Genomic DNA, 26,224 nt, shown 5'->3' on the forward strand with positions numbered 1-26,224 from the left:
CTTAGATCCACAGTTAACTTCTGTTGAGGTAAAGACAAAAGTACTTACAGAGGTGCTGTAACCGGGCATCTAAGGCTGTTCAACGGGATCCTGACCAATACCCTCATGGGCACTTATGCTAAACCTTGCTCTTTTCCGGTGGCACGTCTTCATATGAACGTGAGATCCACAGGCTTCTCTGCCGATGTTCAAATGTCATTCATGGATATGCCATTTGAGGAGTCTCGCCTTTTTGCCAAGAAGGCTAACTCCACGCTAGGGCTCTTTAAAGAATGTAGAGCCAGTGCATCCTCCCACGTCTCTCCACACCAAGGAGCCAGTATCCCCAACAATTTCCCCCCTTTCGGGACATCACAAGAGATTTTGTCTACAAGCAACACCAAGACCCACAAGCCTAAGCTACCCCAGTCCTTTCGGGGTCAGGTTAGGAATTCAGCAAACAAAATGTCCTGGACCATCTGGTATCGACATTCAATAGAGTGCACTTCAAAGCCACCTCCCCGGCCTGCCTAGATTAAGAACCATCTTTACTTGGAAGGACTATAAAAGAAATCGTAAAGCCCCTCCTCACAAACCCAGTTGAGTGCGTCCCTACAGCCAATGGAATAAAGGATGCCGTTCGAGGTTCTTCCTCAACAAGAAACAATTGGGGAAGCTGGAGCACTATTTTAGACCTGATGAGTCTAAAGAAAGTTCATCATGCACCAACGCTTCAAGATTACATTACTAAATTAACACTAAGACATTTCTGTGCTCGTAACTCCACTAATGAAGATAGCGCTCTCATGGTGAATGCTAGAGGACCTGTCTTAGCAGAACAAGACCTGTCTGCTCAAAAACCCTCAGCTTCATGTGGCAATGGATGCCTTCCTGAAAAGGTGGCGTGTTCATCTTCAGGAGCAGGCAACGGGTGGGCTCTGGTTCCAACAAGAACAATCTCTCCACATAAACGTATTAAAAGTAAGAGTGGTGTTAAGATCCTTCCCGTCACGGGCCCGCAAAAGTTCTGATACGTACAGACAGTATGACGACTTTACATTACATCATCAAACAAGGAGGAACAAAATCTTGAATCTGGTTTCAAGAAGCTCAAAAACAATGGCAGACTAACAGTAGAATATGTACCAGGATTACACAGCGTGTGGGCAGAGGTAGTAATGTTTACAGCATCAGTCTCATGAATGGGAAGTACACTCCAGGCAACTACCTTTAGTGTTTCAATATTGGGGAACTCCAGGGTTAGACCAATTCCCAACACTGAGCAACGCAAAATGTCTGATCTTCGCAAGCAGGTGGCGATGTCAAAGGACCCCTGAAGAAACACTTTCAGTGCTACGTTGAGGAATATTTACCTGCGCCTGTCCATCAATCCCATTGATTCCCGGGATACTGCAGAAGGCCAAGTGGGAATCCTGCCACCTCATCCTGGGTGCTCCAACGAAGGTTCTTGTGCTACACAGATCTACGGCACCTATCGGTGGAGAGGCCCTTTCAGTTCAAGGCGGATTCATAGCTCCTCCAGAGGAACAGGCAAAGAGAGCATCACAACCAAGCCTCCCTCCACGTCACCGCCTGGCTGCTGCAAGACGTAGAATTCAGCGGCTTAAATCTGCATTTATAATGTCTGCTTTCTGCAGGAGCTGATTCGATGCATAAAACCAATACTTTCAAGTAGACCATGATTTTTACATTCCCCTTCTAAGCCTTCTCTGTGAGACTCAAAAGGCATTTGAGAGTCTTCATCTCCCATAAATCAAGCTACCGCCTGCTCGTGAGTTGAACACAGATTCAGGGGCCGTCATGAGAGACCCAATTGACTTTATTCATAAGCCATCCTTACAAATTCTCTCATGAAAAACTGTGTTTCTTCTGGCAGTAAGCTCCACCAGACGAGTTGGATACAATGCTTTCTTGGGTAAAGCACCCTTCCTTTCCAAAAAGCAAAGCCACTTTAGCCACAAATCCACTCTTCGTTCCGAAAGTGTCTCCTTCCTTCCGTGAAGATGAAAAAGTTCATTTGGCAACATTCATTGCTCATGCACCAACTCCGGCAGAAAGACATTGCACCCGTTGGATATTAGTGATGTTTAAAATTCAATCTGGACACAACGAACACTATGTGGAAGAGTGACTAGCTGTTTGTCTCCTTCAGCGATATAACTAATAGTGACCCCATTTCAGAATTTTTCTAGATGGATTCCTTCATGTACAGCCTCAGTGCAAAGCAAGAGCTCTCTCTACGAAAGGGGCTGTGGCGCAGGGTGCAGTACTACACCCTAGAGGGCCTAGACATTTGTAGAGCTGCGATATGCGCTTTCGACTCACACCCTTTTCATTAAGCATGTCTAGATATTTAGTCTAGGTTTGAGACAGCAGCGGGACAGGCAGTGCTACATGATCTGTTTCATTAAGGTGAGCCTCATTTCTTCCAATATATTATTTTTGTACTACTGTGGTAATCTTCATTCAAGCATGTGAATCTAAAAATTACCCAGTGCTGGAGAAGGTAAAAGTTACTTGTCTGTAACTACATCTCTTCAGCATTGGTATCTTTCATAGATTCAGATGCGCTCACCCTGTCCCAATTCACGATCCGGCCATGTCTTTGAGTCGTGCTACAAAAATCTGATAGTTGGTGCCTCCCAGGAGAATTGGACCTCTGAACCCATCCTCTGATAGGCTGGACTTTGTTGTGGTGGGTGGACTGCTGGTAGGCTATGGCATTTTTCAATTTGTTTTCAATGTTGACTATGTTTTGGGCTAATGCTATATTAACATTGATTAAAGAGGGTTATCGGTGTGATGTTGGGGAATAATGGAGGCATGTCATTCTATGAAAGATTCCAGTGCTGAAAGACTGTACTTGCAGGCAAGTCATTTTTTTCCAATGATGAACTGCCCCACCAAGATTTTTTGCCATGGTGTGAATTGACTGTGAATAAATATCTCTGGGGTACTTGCGCTGTCAAATTATACTGTACAACATGGGTCAAATGAACGAAGAGAAAAACATGCAGAATTTGAAATAATAAATTAGCAGAATAACAGTGAGTAAAAAAACATCTGAAGAAAGAGGCTCTTAAGAAAAACACCACTGAGTTGTTCTAAATGAGAATTGCACAACCCAGCCAGCACCGGAGTCCCTTGGAATCCAGTTCGGATACAGCAACACTTTTCATTGTTTATTAAACAAAGCATGTTTAATGGATTGCAGAACATTCCTAAATGTAACTTTACCTGCCTGTGAGATACAAATTCCCCATTTGCCCCACTCTAGGTAGACTTAGTTGGGGAGCATATTTTAAGCCTTCTGTTGGGATGCCACATCCTTTCATTTGCAGTTCATCATTAGTTGACAGATCTTCTTTGCCAATCATGTTGCTTTCTCTTGGTTGTGTTACTAGTGACCTGGAAATGTGTTGTTTGTGTAGTCTTTTGCAGACCTTCCACACCGGCCACAGCTCGTTGACCTTACTGTTGAAGAGGGCCAAAGGTTAAAGGTCATCTATGGCTCATGTGCTGGTTTCCATGCAGTGGACGTTGACTCTGGAAACAACTATGATATCTATATCCCAGTGCATGTAAGTACCGCCCCCCACCCTACAACAATGTAAAGTACAGAACGTGAATGCATGGATCTTTCATCTCTGCGACAGACCAAGGATACCGAAACACTTTTTGAATGACTGAATCGTACACTCTTAAAAACCCTCTGATGGGATTGTGTCTAGTCTCCCCAATACAGACAACGACCATCCAGCGGTCTGTTCAGCTCTGCATTGTCGGACCCTTACTGAAATCATAAATGTAGAATATTCCCACCAAAGTGTGGGGGCCCCAGCACACTTACTCTTATTCAGTTGTATTGTAGCAAAAGCTTTCATTGGAGGTAAACATTTAAGTTTTCAATTTATGTTTCACCTTTGTAGTAGTAAGCAGGACAGTTGTTCTCTCTGACTTAGTCACTTTACAACCATACACTGAAACACCTAACTGAAAAATGTCAACCCCAAGCTTAGAAAAACTTCAACGCCTTGTGTTACAGTAGAGAAAAGAGAAGGAATAGAAGGACTGCTAGATTAAAAAAGCACTAGGTCAAACAGTACACAGCTCCTTTAGTAAGTGAGGAGCTTCCATCCCCAAGCATGCACTGTACGGGCAGTGTGCCTCACAACCTCCATATTTTCTTTCCAGTGCTTACTAGAACCTTGAACACTTCACTGAAACGTTCTTCATATTGTTTGAGGTTCAGATCTCAGATTGGATATTTGTTCACATCATTTGACGTTTTGTGTCCCCTTCACCTCTATCATCTCCTTTTCCCATATTTGTGAGATGTTTTCACTTGCAGTGCCTTCACTTTTTGTTAAGAGCTCTTCATATGGGATGACTGAGGCTGTGACAGATGTATGTGGTGTGCTTTCCGCTTACCCAATGTCACAAGCTCTGAATTCTGTCATAAAATGACAAAGGTCTAAAGTACAGAGAAGGGTTGTGCCTGAGGGGGCAGTTAGAAGATCTCAGGGCTGTGGGGAAGGAAACATCATTAGCAGGGCAAAGAGGGTGACTCTTCTGCCACACCGTGGCATCTGTCCCAAAGGGACTCCCAGGAGTGAAGATCCACGGAGGAAAAGAGTCCCAAACACCATCCCCTCCGTTCAACACACTTATGACAGTCACACAAGCAATATTCAATGTCAAAACAAGCGGAAACACTGATATGTTCCCCATCAGTCCTGCTTGACCGTGGGTTTAATGCCAGAGACTCAAATCGACGGGGAGAACATCGCTGCTGAGACTGTCTTCAATGCGTCAGAGATTCCCCCTGAGGCAATCCTCCATAAAACATTTGAGATCTTCATCAAGATATACGCTGTTGAACAAATCAACATTGAGAAATTCTTCTTTCATTAATTGTTTACTCTCCATCAGGGCATTTATTTTCTATGCTGATCTTACCATTGCCTGCAAAGATACCAAAACTGACTTTTCCTGCCAGTGTTACCATCCAGGGTAGGTTGCCACCTCTGCAGATAGAATTAAAACTACGAAAGATCAAGTGAGGGGGTCAGTTTCTCCGTTAAGAAAAATGCCAGAGTTGCATCCCGAGTTGCATCATCCTGTCCGCATTAGTACACGACCTTCAATAACTCTAAATAAACGCAAAAGGAGAAGGCCTTCTACACATTCATTGGCAAATAATAGAGACAACAGAAACAATTGTGGCGTATCACATTCAACATTAAACAGCTGCTCGAAGGTCTTGATTATTAGTGTAGAATTTTTCCTTCATTTTGTGTAATTCCAAGGTGGCACAGCCAACACGTTTCACCTTACATAGGCTTCATCAGGGATGAGGTTTAAAGTAAATTCCTGATGATAGATTCAGATCATTCAGGAGTCAAACTGCAAGCCCTCTAATAAGAGTCTTTATGACTCAAGTCCTGGTGGGTGACGCATTGAATAGTTGTGGTGCAGAACCTTTTATTTGATTTAGTTCTGTTGCAGTGTTTCTCTTCAGTGTACATCCGGGTTGCATTGGGAACAATGGCCTAATATATTTATTTAATATCAATTTCACGTCTCTGCATTGAAGACCAACGGATTAAATACAAAGACAGTTGGGAGGACAAGTTGAAGCCAAAACTATTAACCAAAGAATCACTCAGAGGGTGATGCAGAACCAAGAATCTTTTAAAAGGAATTCCTTTTCCACTGCCTCCTCAGACCACAGTGATAGATGCATCACTGACAGTTTGAGGAACACGTCTATGGAATTGGACAATACAGGGGGTTGTGCTAGAAGAAACAGCAACTCTATGGAATAAATGTACTAGAACTCCAGGCTGTACATCTTGAATTGAAAGCATTTCTACTATACATCACAAAGAAGAGGTTTTTAATTCAAACAGATAAGACAATCTCAAAGTATTATTTTATACATACAGGATGGCTCCAGGTCCATGGTCCTATCTCTAAAGTCAATGTGGAATTGGCTCCCTGCAAGAAATGTATCCATTCAAGCAGTGCATCCCCCCAAGTCTTAAAAATGGTCGCGCAAACCTGTTAAGCAGATAATTGACAATCACAAATAGGAACTAGACAGTAGCATGTTACAAAGCATTTTTTAAAACCAGTGGTTCCTCGAGTGGATATATTTTCTACATACCAGAATGCAGAATGCTGAAACATCGCCTCAAGTGTGTGGGAGCCATGTTCAGTGGGTGATGTCTGTGTACCCACAGGGTCAGTGATGCACTGTTGTTGCACCCTCAGTGGCACTAGGGCAGCCTGGTTCAGAGTGTTGAGGCCCAATGTTATCCACTGGGGGATAGGGGGCATCTGGTTGGTGGTGCTGGCAAGCAGGCCACTGGGTTGTGGGTGTAAAGCTCCTAGGGTTAAGCTCAGGGCAAGTTGGGGACCAAAGTAGCACCAAAGGTGCACCCTCAGCGGCACTAGGGTGGCTGGGTGCATGGTGCTGTTTTGAGATAGGGTGCCCTGTTGTTTTCAATGGAGAACCTCCGGGACAAAGAAACACTGCAGACTCGGGGACGAGGATCTTCCAGGTGCGACCACCACTTCGAGGGGTAAGTTGGGATGTAGAGGGATGGTTAGGCACAACTGGTTTGGCACACAAGGCCGTGGGGCGTCGGGTGCAGGGGTGCCTTTTGATGTTGGATTTTCTTACCCGCTCAGGTCGCGGTAGGGGGGGGTCCTCTGGATTAAGGCTGCAGGTGTCATCTGGAGGCTTGAGGCAGGTCAGGGGTCACCGGATCTCGGGTCAGGATCGCCAGGGGGACCTCCTCATGGTGTTTTTCCACTCGAGCTTGGGCCGGGTTCAGCGAGTGCAGAGTGGGCTGGATTCGTGGTCTCTAGCTGGCACCAGAAGCTGCAGTTTATACACGTCCGATGTTCACGGGAGAAACAGTCTGGAAAGTGAAGGCAGGCAGTTTCTCCGGGGTTTGTGAGGTTGCTGGCTGCTGGACACGCCGGGATTTCGCAGAAGCAGGTTCGAGGGGAGACGCCAAGTCAGTGGGCAAGAAGGGAGCTTGCTCCAAATAGCAGGAGAGGTGGGGGGTCGCATTACAAAGGCTGCCAGGCCTTTGAAGCTCCACTGCCAAAGATGGCTCTTCCTGGCCCAGCGTAGGTGTGAACACCTCCGCCCAGGAAAGGCTTTGTTTCTGGGCTCAGGGAGCGTAGGCTCCCACCCTAGGGGTCCAGAAACATGTCTCGTGGTGGCAGGCTGGTGTGTACCAGTCAGGGAACCCACCAGAGGCTGGTCGTTTTTCAGGGGGCATCTCTGAGATGCCCTCTGTGTGCATTTTACATTAAATTCCACACTGGCATCAGTGTGGGTTTATTGTGCTGAGAAGTTTGATACCAAACCTCTCAGTTTTCAGTGTAGCCATTATGGTGCTGTGGAGTTTGTAATGACAAGCTCCCAGCACCATATACTCTTAATGGCAGCACTGCACTTACAATGCCTAAAAATGGACTTAGACACTGTAGGGGTACAGGGCTCATGCACCTGTACCGTCACCACTGGCATAGGGCACCCAACTAGAGGGGTGCCTGATCTATGCCAGGGCAGGGGGTTGTAGGCATGGCACACAGGGAGGTTTGCCATGTCGATTCTTTACTTTGTTCTGCACCAAAACACGCAGCCTACAAAGGCAGTGTTTGTGTTTAAAGGTACAGGGCCTCTAAGGGAGGCACAATAAGTGCTGCTGCCCTTACAGGTCTTCCCAGGTCACAGTGCCCTGGGTACCTGTGGTACCATTTACCAGGGGCTGACCTGTGGTCAGAGATGCCAATTGGGTTAGTTGTGGGGAAAGAACACAGGCCCTGGGAACCTGATTGGCAGGGACCCATGGCACACCAAGAAAAAAGTGCATCAGTAGTCTGGCAAAAAGTGTGGGGTCACTGCAACAGAAACCCACTTACCTACATACTGACCTCAAAAACTACAGACCCATCTCTCTCCACCCCTTCTCGGCTAAAGTCACCAACAAGATCGTCAACAGCCGGCTCACGACCTTCATCAAAGCCTACTTCATCCTCGACTCTTCCTAATCCGGATTCCGTAGTAACCACATCACCGAGACCGCCCTCCTCGCCGCCACAGACGACAGCCGCACTCTCCTCAACCAGGGCCACACGACGGCCCTCATCTTACTTGACCTCTCTGTAGCTTTCGAAACCGTCTCCTACAGCACTCTCACCGCCACACTCCATGACGCCGGCATACAGTGAACTGCCCTCAACTGAATACACTCTTTCATCACCAGCTGAACCCAAAGAATCAGACTCCTGCCTTTCCTCTCTGAACCCACAGCTGTCTGAAGCTCAACTCAGAGAAGACTTTGTCCTCGGACTCACCCCCTCAGCATGGGATAACACCTGGTGGCCCTCCGCCCTCTGCAGCCCTCCTACTCCCACAGACCACGCCGGGAACATCAGCATCATACTCGACTCCTCCCTCACCATGACCCGACAGATCAACGCCGTCTCCTCCTTGTGCTACAACACCCTCCCTATCCTTCGCAAGACCTTCAAGTGGATGCACTCCTCCCCCCACCCCGAATCTAGAAAGACCGTCACCCACGCACTCATAACTAGCAGACTGAACTATGGAAACGCCCTCTATGCTGTAATCAACAAATCTCTGCTCCGGAAACCTCAGACCATCCAGAACTTTGCTGCCAGGCTCGTCCTCTGCATTCCACGACAGGAACACATCACCCTGTACTTACTAGACCTCCACTGGCTTCCCGTCGAGAAGAGAGTAACCTTCAAGCTACTCACTCACGTCTACAAATGCCAACACAACACCGGACCCCAATACCTCAATGAAAGAGTCTCCTTCCACACAGCCAAAAGAAACCTCCGCTCCGCTGACCACGCCCTAGCTGAAACCCTATGCATACGCAGAGCCAGAACGGGCGGAAGAGCCTACTCATACATTGCAGCAAAGACCTGGAACGAAATCCCACTCAACATCAGACGTTCCCCACTCTGCACACCTTCAGGAAGAGCCTCGAGACCTTGTTCTTCAGCTGAATCAGAGCTGCACAACCGCCCCCTCCCGCACCCTATCCCCCCTACCGCCTTGAGACCCTCGCAGGTGAGTAGCGCGCTTCACAAATCTGTGATTGATTGATTGTTGATTGATTCTTCCAGTGCAGCCCTGATGGACACACTAATGTGCCAAGCCTGGCTCTTGTCCATCAGTCAACAGACAGGTTGCCAGACGACACAGACCTGCACTAGGCGATCACCCCTTCTTTATGCAACATTCTAAGCCTGAAACGAAGTGGTCTAGGTGTTGAGGAGTAGACCCAATCCAAAGTCACTCCTTACAACGCCTTATGATGGGGAATCAAAATGTACCGAGGCATTCGGGAAAGAGGATGATTTTCTCAGCTAACCTTGCCCTCTATTCAGTAAATGCTAGTTGCCTCCTGGCATGCTTTATGGGATGTGGTCGGCAAGATCTTGCCAACAGTCCTGAAGAATTCTGCACCAAGCTTGCTCAAATTATCCAAGATGGTCATGATGCAGTAAAGTATGTCATCTGCCCTGGGCTGAACACCATCTACTTCTTGGGCAGGGCAGTCAGTACAAGCATAGTGCTTCGGCACTACGTGTAAATGAGATCCTTGGGTTTATCAAGATACATCCAGGCGTCACTAATAGACCTGTCATTTGATGGTCGCGTTTCTTCGACAGGCTCAGCCACAGTCAGTTGTAAACCACCTCCAGATGACTGCAAATCTCCTAACATTTTTGAGGTTCTCGATCAAAGTGCCGAAGTCTCACCTGACTACTTTTTAGAGGCATCCATTCATCCAAGCTGGTTTGGATCTGATAAAGTTTCAAGCCTTCCCTCCAGATCAAAGTGTCCCTGGACATTCAGGCTATGATTGCGATGTTTCAGCCTCGTTCATGGGCCTCAGTGTGAGTGCCTCTGAGACTTCTAGGCCTTCTACATCCACCTAGTAGACTATGCCAGATGTCACATGTGGGCTCTGCAGTGGGATCTGAAGTCTCTAAAGGCTTAGCATCTAGAGAACTTGTTGGATTCGATGCAGGTTCTGGAGGAAACTACAAAATGTATTTATTTTATTTATGCAATTTATTAAGCGCTCAAATACCCGTGGGTGTCTCGGTGCGGAGGACTTTAACCAGGGAGGTGAACACGACAATTTATTGGTTAAAGAGCCAAGTCTTTAGTTGCTTCCTGAAGGTAAGAAGGGAAGGGCTGGTCTTTATGTGGGGGGGAGTTTAGTGGTGGCGAACAGAAAGGATCTGTCGCCCCAAAATGCTTTTTTAGTACGGGGGACGACGAGAAGATTAGCTGTGGAGGAGCGTAATAGTCTGGGGGAGTTTTATGGGCAAAGTGATTGCCTGAGGAAGTTGGGTCCGATGGAATGGATAGCCTTATAAGCGAGGCAAAGGGCCTTGAACTTGGTTCTGCTTCCGACTGGGAGCCAGTGGAGTTGACGGACCATGTTAGGGATAGGTTTAAATTTGGGAGTGCCTGTCAGAAGCCTTGCTGCTGCGTTTTGTACCAGTTGGAGTTTAAGAACTCTTTCTTGGGCATGAATAAGTAGGCTATTGCAATAGTCTACTTTGGACATAACTAGTGTGCTGATTAGGGTCTTAGCGGTTGTGGTTGGAAGATATGGGAGAAGTTTCTTTATGATTTTGATGGTGTAGAAAGCTGAGGAAACTACTGCATTTGTGTGGTGCATAAACGGCACCTTAGTGTCGAAGATGACTCCGAGATTTCTCACTTTAGTGACAGGTGAAGGGGGAGGTCCCAAGTCTGCTGGCCACCAGAGAGGGGACCAGGCGGGTGAAAGATTACCAAAGATCATTACCTCCGTCTTGTTGGAATTCAGTTTGAGGCAGTTTTTTGCCATCCAGGAGCTTATGGCCAGCATTCCCTGCTGGAAGTTGGCTGCTACTTTAGCTCCGTCGTTGTGTACCGCCAGCACAAGTTGGGCATCGTCGGCATATGATGTTAGGCCCAGGTTATGGGATTTAATGACCCTCACCAGGTCGGACACATAAATATTGAACAAGGTCGGGCTTAGCGAGGATCCCTGTGGCACACCACAAGGGAGAGTGAAAGGGGGGGGAGGTGAAATTGCCAAGCGTGACTGATTGTGATAGGCCTGTATTGGTAGCTTACTGACCGCTATCAGACCGGCCACAGACCCTTCTCTCTGCCCCACCCAGCTTTGACAGTAGTGATGGACGAAACGCTGTTGGGTTGGGAAGGTCGCCTCGAAGAGGTGGAGTTAAGAGTCTACAGCAGAGACCTAATTCCACATCAATCGGTTGGAGTTGCGGGCCAATCGCTTGGCATTGATGGTGTTCATCCCGTCCATGAAAGGTATGCGGGCAGCATCACCTTCGTATGGTACGACAAAACATGGTGGAGAGAGGTCCTGGGCTCTGTGCCATGAGGTCCTGCACCTTGGGAACTGGCTGAATCGGCAGCGCATCACCCCAGTTGTGAACCACCTGGTGGGGTATTTAACCACTAGGCCGGACAAACCCAGTTGGTGAGGCCTCGCAAATCACAAATGGCACAGATCATCTTTCAGCAGTGGGGAAATCCCTGGCTAGATATCTGCTCCACAGACAAGAATGTGCAGTGTCAACACTTTTGTGCGTTGGAGCTCTCAAGAAGACTCTAGATGCATTCTGCTTAGAGTGGAGCTCAGAACTCCTGTATGCTTTCCTGCTTCTGTGTCTCCTGTCCTGAGTTCTGAAGAAGTTCAGGAACGACCAGGCCCAAGTCATCCTAATGGATACGGATTGGGCCTGGAGACTGTGATAACTAAAACGTCTGGGTATGATCATCTGTCCTCCAATCAGGCCGCCGCTTCAAGAGAATCTTCTGTCGGAGCTGCAGGGCAGGGTCCTGCGTAATCTACATCTTCATGCGTGGATTAGGGGTGACATTCTGATGTCCAGACGTCCATCTTCAAAATCTGTTTACCCTGCAAGCTAGGGCAAGTTTGTGACCTGATTCAATTCCCGCCAGACAGACCCGTTATAAGCAAGTTGTTTTGTTCTGGTTTTTGTGCTGTCTTTAGTCCAGCAAGGACTTGCAGTGGGCACAGTTAATGGATACACTTGCATCCTTTTTTGCATTTGCCAAACCAGACTTTGATTAAATCACCTGTTGTGATGCATTTTCTTAACAGTCTATGTGTGTCCTCCCAAACGATTTGTAATGCCGCTGTGGGAACCTAATTTGGTCCTCACCTTCCTGATGTGTACTCCATTTGAGCCAATGCACAGGTTCCTTCGTGGATCCTGACTCTCAAAACAGTCTTTTTTCTTTGATAACCTCAGCTCCTCACATGAGTGAGCTGCAAGCTCTGTCTGTTTACCCACCACACACCACCTTTTTCCGGACAAACTGATGTCAGATTTTGAATCTGATCTGCATTCATACTCAGCCCAAAGCAAAAAGAAGACAGTCCAGCTGCAGCAAAATTCCACTTCTTCCTGGCTGTTGCAAGACAACCAGATACTTGTAACCTAATATGCTCATCATAAGCTTGCACTCACATCCTAGGAATTTGACTGGTACTTGATAAATTAATGTAGAGTATTTGTTAAAAAATAATTATAACCTGATCATAGTTTTCTGGAGCTAGAGGAGTGACTGAAAATCCTAGCTTTAAATTAAACAGCCAGGCTGTGAGCTTTTGCAGAAACAGTGTTGTTGAATTCTAGACTGCTGGGTTAGGAAGTGTCTTCCAGTGCAGCAGACAGCAAAGGAAAGATTAGCTGTAATTTATTTTAAAGGTGTTGGCCTTCGTAGGGTTCAGAGTTGGTTATGTGGCACCTAGTAGCCAAAGAGTCACTGAATAAACCTGGGTCTCTCTTCTATGAAGCTCGTTGAAAAGAGAGAGATTGGCCTCTGGTTGCCAATGAAGGACTCTGGATGTCTCGGAGCTGCAGATAGTTTGGGTGAACCACATAGAGGTAACCGCAGTAGTCTAGCGAGGATGATGGCTTGAACCACTGTCTTGTGGCAAGTTAGTAATAGAAGAGGAATGATCTTCTGTAACATCCTGATAGAATACTAGTAGGTTTGACACAACCCTGTTAATTTGCCTACGAAAGTAAGAGCATGGTCAAAGAAGAAACACAAGCTACACACACATATGACTGGAATGGGTGTAATACCAAGACGAGAAGGCCGCCAGTCAAGACTCCAGAGAGAGGAGGGTCCCCTGAATGTAAAAACCACTGTCTTGTCAGTTACATTTTCAGCAGTGTTTCCTCATCCTAAAGGCAACACAGATAAGAAGGTCACCGAAGTCATCATCAGAGGAAATCATGACATGAAATAATAATCTCCCTGGCATATCAGGACATCAAACAGCTGGTTTACTTTCAATACCTAGAGATATTATTGGAACTGATCATGATTTTAGACTTTGATCAATTTCAAGGTTTACATGCTAGACCAAATAGCAATTTAAAGCAGACTGAATAGAGCCACAAGCTCAAAAACCCCTGTAATCTGAAATGTTCCCCAAGATCTTTTTGTAATTGAGAATTAGACCAGAAATGACTAAACACTTAAACCTGAAGTGTTAGGATGAGTGCCCTGTTACCAGTGTGGCATAGGAGACCACCTAAGGTGGCTGAAGGGCTGGAGGGGGAATGGCAAGTCAAAGGCTTCTGTAACCGATCTCTCCTGTAGCAGGTGGCTTCTGTGACAAATGCATTGCTTCTGTGATCGGTGGCGAATGGCTTCTCTGATGGGTGGGGTCTGGGATGGGTGGCGGATGACGCCTGTGATGGGTGGGGTCTGTGATGGGTGGCGGATGGCGCCTCTGACGGGAGGGTCTGTGATGGATGGGGCCTCTGGAAGGGTCTGTGATGGGTGGGGTCTGTGATGGATGGCGCCTGTGATGGGTGGGGTCTGTGAATGACGGGGTCTGTGATGGGTGGCAGATGGTCCCTCTGACAGGAGGGTTTGTGATAGATGGGGTCTGTGATGGTTGGGGTCTGTGAAGGATGGGGTCTGTGAAGGATGAGGTCTGTGATGGGTGGTGAATGGCACCTCTGATGGATGGGGTCTGTGATGGATGTCAGATTGTGCATCTGACATAAGGGTCTGTGACGGATGGTGTCTGTGATGCGTGGTATATGGCACCTCCAACGTAAGGGTCTGTGATGAATGGGGTCTGTGATGATTGGCGAATGGTGCCTCTGATGGATGGTGCCTCTGATGGGTGGTGTCTGTGGTGGGTGGGGTCTGTGGTGGGTGGGGTCTGTGATGGTTGAGGTATGTGATGGTTGGGGTCTGTGAAGGATGGGGTCTGTGATGGGTGGTGAATGGCGCCTCTGATGGATGGGGTCTGTGATGGATGTCAGATTGTGCATCTGACATAAGGGTCTGTGCCGGATGGTGTCTGTGATGCGTGGTATATGGCACCTCCAACGTAAGGGTCTGTGATGGATGGGGTCTGTGATGATTGGCGAATGGTGCCTCTGAAGGGTGGGGTCTGTGGTGGGTGGGGTCTGTGATGGGTGGGGTCTGTGATGGATGGCGAATGGTGCCTCTGATGGAAGAGTCTGTGATGGGTGGGGTCTGTGATGGGTTGCAGATGGCGCTTCTGATGGATGGGGTCTGTGATGGATGGAGTCTGTGATGGTTGAGGTCTGTGATGGTTGGGGTCTGTGACGGTTGAGGTCTGTGACGGTTGGGGTCTGTGACGGTTGGGGTCTGTGACGGTTGGGGTCTGTGACGGTTGAGGTCTGTGACGGTTGAGGTCTGTGACGGTTGAGGTCTGTGATTGTTGGGGTCTGTGATTGTTGGGGTCTGTGATTGTTGGGGTCTGTGATTGTTGGGGTCTGTGAAGGATGGGATCTGTGATGGGTGGTGAATGGCGCCTCTGATGGATGTCAGATTGTGCATCTGACATAAGGGTCTGTGACGGATGGTGTCTGTGATGCGTGGTATATGGCACCTCCAACGTAAGGGTCTGTGATGGATGGGGTCTGTGATGATTGGGGAATGGTGCCTCAGATGGATGGTGCCTCTGAAGGGTGGGGTCTGTGATGGGTGGGGTCTGTGATGGGTGGCAGATGGCGCTTCTAACGGAAGGGTCTGTGATTGACGGGGTCTGTGATGATTGGCAGATGGTCCCTCTGAGAAAAGGGTCTGTGATGTCTGCTGTGTTTTTTATAGATCCAAACCCAGATAAACCCGCACGCTATTATCTTCTTACCCAACACCGATGGCATGGAGATGCTGCTCTGCTACGAAGACGAGGGCGTCTACGTGAACACGTACGGCAGGATCATCAAGGACGTTGTGCTCCAGTGGGGAGAGATGCCCACCTCTGTGGGTAAGAGCCACTGCTAAGGCGGAGGGGCGTGCCTGCTTTCTTAGTTAACATTGGGTGCATTGCTGTTGCCTTTTCCTTGTAATGCTAACATGAAGCTGCAAGGTGGGTGGTTACGTGGGGTAATGGCGCTCCTAGGCAGTACGCAGATAATGTACTCGTGTCTGTATTATGTGAGCGGTGCAAAAAGGGGTAGGGAGAACCACCCATCTACCTTAATTGTGGCAAAACAACAATCCCTAGCACACGCTAAACAGTATGTATAATAAGTGGGAGCAATCTTGATCCGTAGCTCGATCTCGAAGCGCAAATTGTTTATTCTTCACGTGGCCAAATGAAATAAAGTCTTAGCCAACACGTGTTTCAGCGCGTTTTGCTGCCGTAAGCAGCGGCTTCTTCAGGGCTAAAGTGTTCTCTGCGAAGACCCTTAATTTCGGTTTTAATTCCACCCCGAAATGGGTTCAAGATACAAGGCGTTCCTGGTTGCGGGCCCCTTCATGTCCTTCCTAGTGTTAGTATAAGGTGCAAGTAGACGTTTCAGAAGTAGATAACTGGCGACCAATGTGTATAAATATGTAGTTCATCTCCCGGCAAGTACGCGGGGCTTCGTTTTTCTGTTCTAACGCACTCGCCGGGAGATGAACTACATATTTATACACATTGGTCACCAGTCATCTAGTATTTGACGGTTGACCCGCTTGGATCGCAAACTCATATTGACAGGTCTCGATTCTGTTGTGAAATATTACGTGGAAATTACAATACTGTACCCCATGCCCATTATTGAGTATTCGGTCTATTACCAACACATGAAGGGTGCACAGAAACGTGTATCAGCACCTGATACGGACACTAGCATCACGGCTCTTGTTGTACTGTAAAATGGAGCATAAGCGCTATAGAAAACTGTTCATTGAATCTGCTTCTTCATTTCTGCCACTTGATGTGACCAAAAGGTTGTGAACACGTCCCGTCTCACTGCTGTGTTGTGTGTGGGTCAACACTCTTATGACCATGTCTTGTATTTTGTTTTTTAGCATACATCTGCTCCAATCAAATCATGGGCTGGGGGGAAAAGGCCATAGAGATCCGATCCGTGGAGACTGGACATCTGGACGGAGTGTTCATGCACAAACGGGCACAGCGCTTGAAGTTCCTCTGTGAACGAAACGACAAGGTCCAACGTGTTTTTGCCCGTTTGTCTGCCTTACCTAGACTCTCTCTCTCTCTATTCTTCTCTTATTCTTTACCCTCTGTCCAAGTCTACCCCATGTCTCTTTCAGTCTCATATCTATGGATGCCTGCACACCCATGAGTGTTGGTGGATGCTTGTGTGGCTGACTGCATATCCAAGGCTGACTGCTTATCAGTGGGTGACCGCTTATCAATGGCTGACTGCTTATCAATGGCTGACTGCTTATCAATGGCTGACTGCTTATCAAAGGCTGACTGCTTATCAAAGGCTGACTGCTTATCAATGGCTGACTGCTTATCAAAGGCTGACTGCTTATCAAAGGCTGACTGCTTATCAATGGCTGACTGCTTATCAATGGCTGACTGCTTATCAATGGCTGACTGCTTATCAATGGCTGACTGCTTATCAATGGCTGACTACTTATCAAAGGCTGACTGCTTATCAATGGCTGACTGCTTATCAATGGCTGACTGCTTATCAGTGGCTGACTGCTTATCAGTGGCTGACTGCTTATCAAAGGCTGACTGGTTATCAATGGCTGACTGCTTATCAAAGGCTGACTGCTTATCAGTGGGTGACTGCTTATCAATGGCTGACTGCTTATCAATGGCTGACTGCTTATCAAAGGCTGACTGCTTATCAAAGGCTGACTGGTTATCAATGGCTGACTGCTTATCAAAGGATGACTGCTTATCAAAGGCTGACTGCTTATCAATGGCTGACTGCTTATCAAAGGCTGACTGCTTATCAATGGCTGACTGCTTATCAATGGCTGACTGCTTATCAATGGCTGACTGCTTATCAATGGCTGACTGCTTATCAATGGCTGACTGCTTATCAAAGGCTGACTGCTTATCAATGGCTGACTGCTTATCAAAGGCTGACTGCTTATCAGTGAGTGACTGCTTATCAATGGCTGACTGCTTATCAATGGCTGACTGCTTATCAAAGGCTGACTGCTTATCAAAGGCTGACTGCTTATCAAAGGCTGACTGCTTATCAAAGGCTGACTGCTTATCAAAGGCTGACTGCTTATCAATGGCTGACTGCTTATCAATGGCTGACTGCTTATCAATGGCTGACTGCTTATCAAAGGCTGACTGCTTATCAAAGGCTGACTGCTTGTCAAAGGCTGACTGCTTGTCAATGGTTGACTGCTTGTCAATGGTTGACTGCTTGTCAATGGTTGACTGCTTATCAAAGGCTGACTGCTTATCAATGGCTGACTGCTTATCAGTGGCTGACTGCTTATCAGTGGCTGACTGCTTATCAGTGGCTGACTGCTTATCAGTGGTTGACTGCTTATCAGTGGTTGACTGCTTATCAGTGGCTGACTCCTTATCAGTGGCTGACTTCTTATCCGTGGCTGACTTCTTATCCGTGGCTGACTTCTTATCCGTGGCTGACTCCTTATCCGTGGCTGACTCCTTATCCATGGGTTCCTGCATGTCCCTGGATGCCTGCATATCCCTGGATGCCTGCATTTGAATGGATGCCTGCATTTGAATGGATGCCTGCATATGTATGGATGCCTGCTTGTCTACGGATGCCTGCATTTCTATTAATGCCTGCATATGTATGGATGCCTGCATATGTATGGATGCCTGCATATGTATGGATGCCTGCATATGTATGGATGCCTGCATATGTATGGATGCCTGCATATCTTCAGATGCCTGCATATCTATGGATGCCTGCATATCTATGGATGCCTGCATATCTATGGATGCCTGCATATGTTTGGATGCCTGCATATCTATGGATGCCAGCCAGATATTTCTGCTTTTGAACTCACTCTGTCCATTTTGGCACTCGTGTGATCTAGTGTAGCTAATCAATTAGGATATTTAAGCCTTTGTGACTAGAAATCCTGTATTTCTGCATCGTAGGCTCTTCATCGATAGTCATAAATGCTTGAATCATTCCCCACACCATGCATGAACCCCATAGCACCTTTTTATAGTTTTCTTCCATAGAAACCGTATGCTAGAATGTCTTTGTCCTTGAGTTTATATACAGATCGGTGGAATGAAAGCCTAACAGATGCCTAATTTTTCCATCAACCCATGGACTTGTCATCCTTGGACAGGCTCTTCCCACCTGAAGGGGGAAATGAAGATGAGGGGTATGGACCCTTTAAGGAGGACCCAGGCTACGAATAAAATTGGTATGAGGAGCAGGGTGACACCAGTGGCCTGGAGACCACCCCAGACTCCGGCATGCTGTCTCCTCGTCGCCCTGTTGTGGAGGAAGGCGTATCTGTTGCGACCTTGATCCATCGGGTCTTCAAAGGTCCTTGACCTACAACTGCCAGCCGTTGAGATCAAGACCAACGTCTTGACAGAGGTACTTCTTCCAGGGGTGAGCTTTGCCCAGCCCTTAGTTTTATCCAATGAGGCCCTCACAGACGTTTTTCTGGGGACCTGGATTAAACCTTGCACAGAGGCTTCTGTGCACCCCATGATGCCTCTTGTCATCCTCCCGCCCCAGGAGATCCAGCCTTCCACTCACAGCATCCCTCCCCTGAGAGACTGGTGGTGCAACCCTAAACAGCTAAGGTCAACCCGGGTGTATTCCCTTCCTCTCCACCGAAAACGGAATCCAAGAGGCTGGACACTTTTGGGAAGAGAATTTTCTCTTCCACCTGCTTGGCCTTGCGACAATATTCCAGTGCTCTATGGGACTCAGTTGCACAGCTGCTGCCCATGCTCCCGAAAAGGGCAGAGTAAGCCTGAATGGTCAGTGCGCAGCTGAGTTTGCCATCAGGTGTGGACTGGACCCCCTAGACCCCCTAGCTAGGGCTTTAGACTCTACAGTGGTACTTCCCACTATGCCTGCTTGCGGTCCAATGTTTTTTAGGGAGATGTTCAATCATCCTTGATTGACATGCCTTTCAAAGGTGCCCAACTATTTGGCGACACAGCTGGCACGGCACTCAAGCGTTTCATGCAAGTGGGGTCACCGCCAGATCCCTGGACCTTTCTCTGACTTCCCGACCACAGCAACAGTCCTTTCACCCCTTTCACCCCTTCCGTGGTGGCAGCTGTGGCTTCTATAGGCGGCCTCAATACCACCCTTACCCTCCCACCCCTGCAGACTTCCCAGCCCTTTCGTGGTGGGGGTAGCAGATCCCCGAGAGGATGCTGGAGCCAGACCCAGTGTGCTTTCCAGTCCCCTACCACTCAGCTACCACGGCCTCCCAGCAGTTTTAGTGAGCACTCTATCCAACACGACCACCCGGTGGGCAGTAAGAACAGGCACCACCTGCACCAATGGAGTGAAATAGATTCCGCCAGGTGGGTGCTCTGAATTGTGCGAAATTGGGCCAAAGGAGCCATTGTGAAGGTGCCAGCACCAGAAGTAGCGTGTGGTTTTTATTCCCTCTACCGTCTCGCTCCAAGTAGTCATCACCCACCTCCAGACTACGGCGAACCTCCTGCACTTGCTAGGGTTCACTCTGAACATGTCAAAGTCACACTTAGCTCATTCTCAAACTCTTCCTTTCATCAGAGCTATCCTGTACATGATGATGATGATACATTTGTAAAGCGCAACAATACCCTGAGGTGTCTAGGTGCTACTCTTTAGCACATGCGGGTTTAACTCAAGAGGGTTGGAATTATGCCTTAAAAAAACACGTTTTTTTACCCTTTCTAAACTTTAGTAGGTTTTTCTCTTTCTTGAGTGAGGCTGGTAGAGGGTTCCACAGTATTACTGTTGTGGTGGTAAAGCTCTTACCACCCCACATAGCCCTTTTTCACTTTAGGGACAGCCAGATTCCCACGCTCGGCTGACCTAAGGGGCCTTGCAGGGATATATGGTTTGAGATGATTTGCCAGCTGCATTGCCCCTCGATTGCTCAGGGATTTGAAGGCAATGCAGAGAGATTTAAACTGGATCTGCTTTGCTACCGGCAACCAATGAAGGTGAGACAATGCTACGGAGTCACATTTTGGGATTCCTAGGAGTACTCTGGCAGCAGCATTTTGTACTATCTGTAGTTTTTGTATGCTGCGTTTTGAAGCGCTGGTGAACAGAGCATTGCAGTAGTCCAATCTTGATATCAATGCAGATACCACTGTTTTCCTTAGTTCCAACTGAATTGAAGGAAGTATTTTCCTAAGAATTTTAAGGATAAAGAAGTAAGCAGAGGTGGTGGAGTTGATCTGTGTTTTAAAGGACAACTTGGTGTCCAAAATGACTCCTAGATATTTAGCTTTTGGCACTGGCACGGGTAGAGAGCCGAGCTGGACGGGCCACCAACTGTTTGTCCAGTTGAGAGGGCTGTTGCCAAAAACAAGGACCTCCGTTTTGGAGGAGTTAAGTTTCAGACAATTGTCTGTCATCTTTTTGCCTATATGGCTCATGCAGTCTTGAAATCTGCTGGCTGTAGAACTCGATGGCCCCTCACTGAGACAATTATCTGCGTATCGTCTGCATATGGTACTAGGGCAAATCCATAGATTTTTTATCAGTTTGGCCAAAGGTGCGACATAGAGATTAAAAAGAGTAATTCTCAGGGAAGATCCCTGAGGAACGCCGCATGGAAACGAAAACGGGGATGACACATAGTTGCCCAACGCGACCAGCTGAGATCGCTCAGACAGAAAGGAGCCTACACAGTACAGTTCAGGCATACCCTCTAGAGCGGAGTCCAGTACATTCAGGCTATAATTCAGATATTTTCAACCTCTGTCCTGGATTTCGGTCAGACTAATAGGGCTGCTGGTTCTGATGGCCCCCTGCATCCTGCTGGTGCAGCAGACCTGATGGCACATGCATGCTCTACAGTTGGGCCTGAAGTCTCTGTTGGTACAGCATTAGGGGTATCTCTCTGACCTGGTCCAGATTTCATAGGAGACTGTAAAAGATTTGTAGTGGTGGCTAACGAACCACGATTGGGTCAGCTGCAGATGCTCTTCCTTCCCCACACGGGGCTGACAGTGGTGACCGATGTGTCACATCTGTATTGGGGTGGCCATCTGGGGAGGTGGAGATCAGAGGACTCTGGTCTCCTGCAGACTCTCAGCTCCACATCAGTCTCCTGTAGTTGATGGCTAACCATTTGGCATTGAAAGCTGCTTTTCTCCCATCCATCAAGGGAACGCTGGTGCAGGTGAAAACCAGGCCGTTTCGGGTTGTAAATTCTAGGACAGGAAGCCTTGCGCCTCTGGGCTTCGCTAAAGTGCCAGGACATCTACCTGGTTGTGTCGGGATTGGCGATTACATCCGGAGGTGGCGCACGGTCTCTTCCAAGAATGCGAAGAACCATGGCTTAATCTGTTTGCCTTGAATTTTCAAAGGTAGGGATGCACACCATTTCTTTTCTAATCATTTGTTCACTTTAAGTCTGCGTGCGTGCGACTTGGTAGATGCCATGCCCTGGCAGCATCTGGGTCAATAACATTCGCAACTTGGGGGTACCGTCTCCCCCATCCAATCGCACAGCTTGAATGGCCTGCTAGGCTGTCATCTGATCATTCCAACTTTCACTTTATAATCCATATTAATCCATACTATAAGCTTGTACGTTTATCTTGATTTCAACCTTTTTCCTTCACACACTGTGTGTGAAGGAAAAAGGTTGAAATCAAGATAAACGTACAAGCTTAAAATATGGATTAATATGGATTATAAAGTGAAAGTTGGAATGATCAGATGACGGCCTAGCAGGCCATTCAAGCTGTGCGATTGGATGGGGGAGACGGTACCCCCAAGTTGCGAATGTTATTAATCTGTTTGCCACCACGGAGAACGCAGAGTGTTAGCACTTCTGCGCTTTGGAGTTTACAAAGCGGCTCTTGTTCTGAGATGCATTCCACTTAGACTAGAAATCGGGACTCCTGTGCCTTGCAGCCAATACGGCTTCTTTCCTGCGTTCTCAAGAAGATCAGAACGGACTGTCCCAAAGTCATCCTAGTGCCTCCAAATTGGCCACCGAGTGTGTGGTATCCCAAACTCCTGAGCAGGCGTCCTCTGCTCAAGCTGCCTCTTCGGGGGGATCTTCTACCACAGCAGCTGGGCAGGGTCCTGTCCCTGAACCTGCGTTCTCTCCACCTTCATGCTGTAAGATTGAGTAGCGACACTTGAGAGCTCTTGATCTCCCTTCCAAGGTCTGTAATGTCACATCCTGGCAGCCAGGCGCCTCAACATTAGGACAAATGTGTGACTTGATGCTCTTCACAATAAGGAGATCCTCTTTCTGCATATCTTTTGGAGAAAAGCTTGCCCTGGGCACTCTTTGGGCTACCTTTCGGCTATTTCAGCTTTTCTGCGGTTGCCGGATCAGTCCTCCCTGTTAAAGTCACCAGCTGTGATGCGTTTTGTCGAAAGTCTGCAACATTTATTTCCTCCTACCCCTTTTGTTATACCCCAATGAGATCGCAATTTAGTGTTGACATTCCTCATGTTGTTCTCCTTTTGAGCCTTTGCACAGCTGTCCTCTGAGGCAGCTGACAAGACATTTTTCCTAGTGACCAGCACATCGGCCAGGAAGATCAACGAGCTTCAAGCTCAGCCGGTTCACCCTCCTTACACCAGCTTTTACCTGGACAAACTGGTTCTTCTGACATGTGCCTCTTTTCTGCCAAAGGTGGTGACTCCCTTTCATTTTTGCCAGCACATCATGCTGTTAACATTTTCCGCTCCACCTCATCCTTATAAGGCGGATGGGAGACTCCACCACTTGGGCCCAAAGGGAGCTCTCTCTTTCTATATTAATCACACCAATGAGCATTGGGTGGACGATCAGCTCGTCATTGGGTTCACTGGAGCGGAAAAGGGTAACGCGGTGCAGAAACAGACCATCTATCAATGGATTGTATTCTGTATCAAGATCAACAACGCATTAGCTAAAAAGCAGCCTCGTGGTGGATGGTGGGCTAATTCCACCAGGACAAGGCTGCTACCATTGAGTTAGCGTGCGGGCACCTGTCCTGGATATCTGCCAAGCTGCGGTTTGGGCATCACACGTTCACAAGGCACTACTGCGTAGGCAGCCAGGTCTGTCTGGAGGGCATTTTGCCTGTTCGTTCCTCCAGAACTTTCTGGTTTGAGTTGGTTTGCAGACCTCTGGGAGGTATTGCTGTAGTATCTGTTCTACGATTTAGGAATCTGCAGTTAGAAGTCTCAGTCAGAAGAACAGGTTACATGCCTCCGGTAACGCTTTTTTTTGCTTGAGACTCTAATCACAGATTCCTCACCAACCTTTCCATCCTCCCTATTCTGTAAATAGGGCCTTCACCTGAAAGATCCCAATAGATGCTGCACACTGGTCAAACATTATTCTGAAGTGACTGCTTTTTTAGGTCTCGCCTGGCATTAGCAGCACACAGCGCTGGTCTCGCCATGCGAGGGCTTTTTGTAATCAATTCAACATGTGCACGCATACGGAGGGACAAAGATGGCGTCGGGCGGTCCACATACAGCTGCAAATGCACGCGCATGTGGACAGCCCGACGCCATCTTTGTCCCTCCGTACGTGTGCACATGTAAAAAGCCCTCGCATGGCGAGAGCAGCGCTGAGCGCTGCTAACGCTGTCGGGCTGTCAACAATGCACGCGCATGTGGACACAGAGAGAGGGGACGGCGCTCTCCTGTCCTGGGCGCACTATGATCTTCTTTGCCAGGCGTAGGGAAGCCCCGGTCGTTAGAAGGTAACGGGCGCGTTTAGGATCAGAGATGTCTTTTGCCCCCCGCTAAAGGTGAGATCTAGATTTTCTTCACCTTGAGCGGAGCGTTGGTATCTCATAAATGCTTGGGAGGGGGCGGGGGCTTGTACAGCTTTCAGAAAACATTGTTACGAGGTGAAACAGATTCCCATGTGTACACACACCCACCCCCTCTGTCGTATAAAGGAATGAGTGTAACAGCTGCTCCTCCACTGGAAGCAGGATGCCAACCTCATGTCAGCTGTGCCTCTTACAGCAGTACTTGATGAAAATGGTGGCTTGGCAGCAAGTCTATAAAGACTGTTTTACAGTTCACTCCTCAGTTATCAAACAGAAGGGGTTATGTGTTTTTCGCACACCACATAGCATCATTTTCACCCTCGTTGCCATTAGTATGAAAACAGTGGAGATGACACTTCAGATTCCCTTGCAATGGTTACAACTTCTACATTCTACTCAAAATATGTTATTACAATTCAATTTCATTGCAGTACAGGGAGAGCTGTGTTAACATAGATACTGGATGGCTTGTTTAACACTGCCAATAATCTAACATCTTTTACGGAAGCAGTTTTTGTACATAGCATGGCCAAAATACCGTAAATTGTTTTATCCACAGATAGACAATAGTAAAAAGAAATGGTAAAAATGTTTCAGCTCAAGATTATTTTAAGCATAATGTATAAATATATTAGATGAACAGAGTAAAATGCTATTTATTACCATTTTGGATTGTAGGGAGGAGCCATGGCTCAAGCGATGTCCTACACCATAACCATACAGCAGTACTCTATGCAGATCTTCATGTAAACTTTATTCCATGCTGTACAATAATGATAAATAAAGCAATGCTCCAGGGCACACCCAGTAAAATCAGCAACGTGACATAAAACCATGTCAAATGGAACGTATGAGTAAGGGCCCACTTGTTTTCTGTGTAATCTGACTGCGGCATGGGATCAGCAAACAATTAAAAAGTGACAAGTCACAGAGTGCTGTGACCATATCAAGAAACAATGCCAGACTCATTTTATAAGGTCACAGTACTGGATGTCTTGCGGTAGCCTTTTAACATATGACAGCTGGCATTTTATTCCTTATAATACATGGTCATACCATTGCTCTGTCCCCCAAAAGTCTATCTCTTTGGTCTTTGATTTTTTGATATGAAACAGATTAAGCAGTGCAGTTTAAATCATCATTACAAAACTGATGTGGTTCAGAAAATGTTAACATTCAGATAGATTTCTGCATCCCTGGAAATAAGGTGTAGCAGTGCAATGACTAAACATACTGCCAAAAAATGTCTCCTGCCTCTTTACGACTGTTCCATTTCAAAGAAAAATAGTTAATAAGAGCTAAAAAAATGTAGTTCTCAATTTCATTGTTTAAATAGTCTTTGTTTGCTCTCCCAGTAGGCATGGTGCACCACTACTTAAGTGTAATAACATAGTACAGTAGAGTAGCTAATTTTTCATTTTTTTACAGGTGACTAGTGTGGTCACAACTAGACTTTAAGGAGAAAACTAAATCCAGATTTTGAACATATATTTTATGCTTCCATTTATATCAAAGCGATACCAAAGGGGATTTATATCAAAGTAATAATGCATAATACCAAAGCTAATACCAAGTTGCAGAAATGTTCTGGAAGTGATACAATTCACGATTTGTTGCATAGGAGCGTTTGTTAATATATATTGTTCCACAATGAAGCTTGCATTGATTCCATGGAAGCTGAAGGAAATAATGTATTATGATTTTTTTTTCCTTTAACACTTTTCCTGATTCATCGACTTTTGGCTTGGACATTTAATATGTTGAAACCGTTGAGAATTAAAAAAAAAACAATACTAGAGAAAAGAAAGCATTCCTTCTTTTATGTTTTTTTTATTGATATTGTGCTGAAAAATTGCACTCCTTGTTTTGATCTGGAGAACGCTCAAGTCTTGAGCCAACCAGTTACTAAC

General features: G+C 47.0%; 1 protein-coding gene across 8 annotated transcripts in view; it reads left to right on the top strand.

The window, feature by feature from the left end:
* Positions 1–26,224, top strand: part of MINK1 (misshapen like kinase 1) — a 965,829-nt gene that overhangs the window by 913,854 nt on the left and 25,751 nt on the right. For all 8 annotated transcript variants that reach the window (XM_085637899.1, XM_085637895.1, XM_085637897.1 and 5 more), the window contains 3 exons: positions 3,432–3,581; positions 15,233–15,392; positions 16,427–16,566. In XM_085637899.1, the coding sequence (XP_085494025.1) occupies positions 3,432–3,581; positions 15,233–15,392; positions 16,427–16,566 (450 nt within the window). The remainder of the gene's footprint in view (positions 1–3,431; positions 3,582–15,232; positions 15,393–16,426; positions 16,567–26,224) is intronic.

This window comes from Triturus cristatus, chromosome 12, assembly GCF_964204655.1.
Source record: "Triturus cristatus chromosome 12, aTriCri1.1, whole genome shotgun sequence".
Taxonomy (NCBI): domain Eukaryota; kingdom Metazoa; phylum Chordata; class Amphibia; order Caudata; family Salamandridae; genus Triturus; species Triturus cristatus.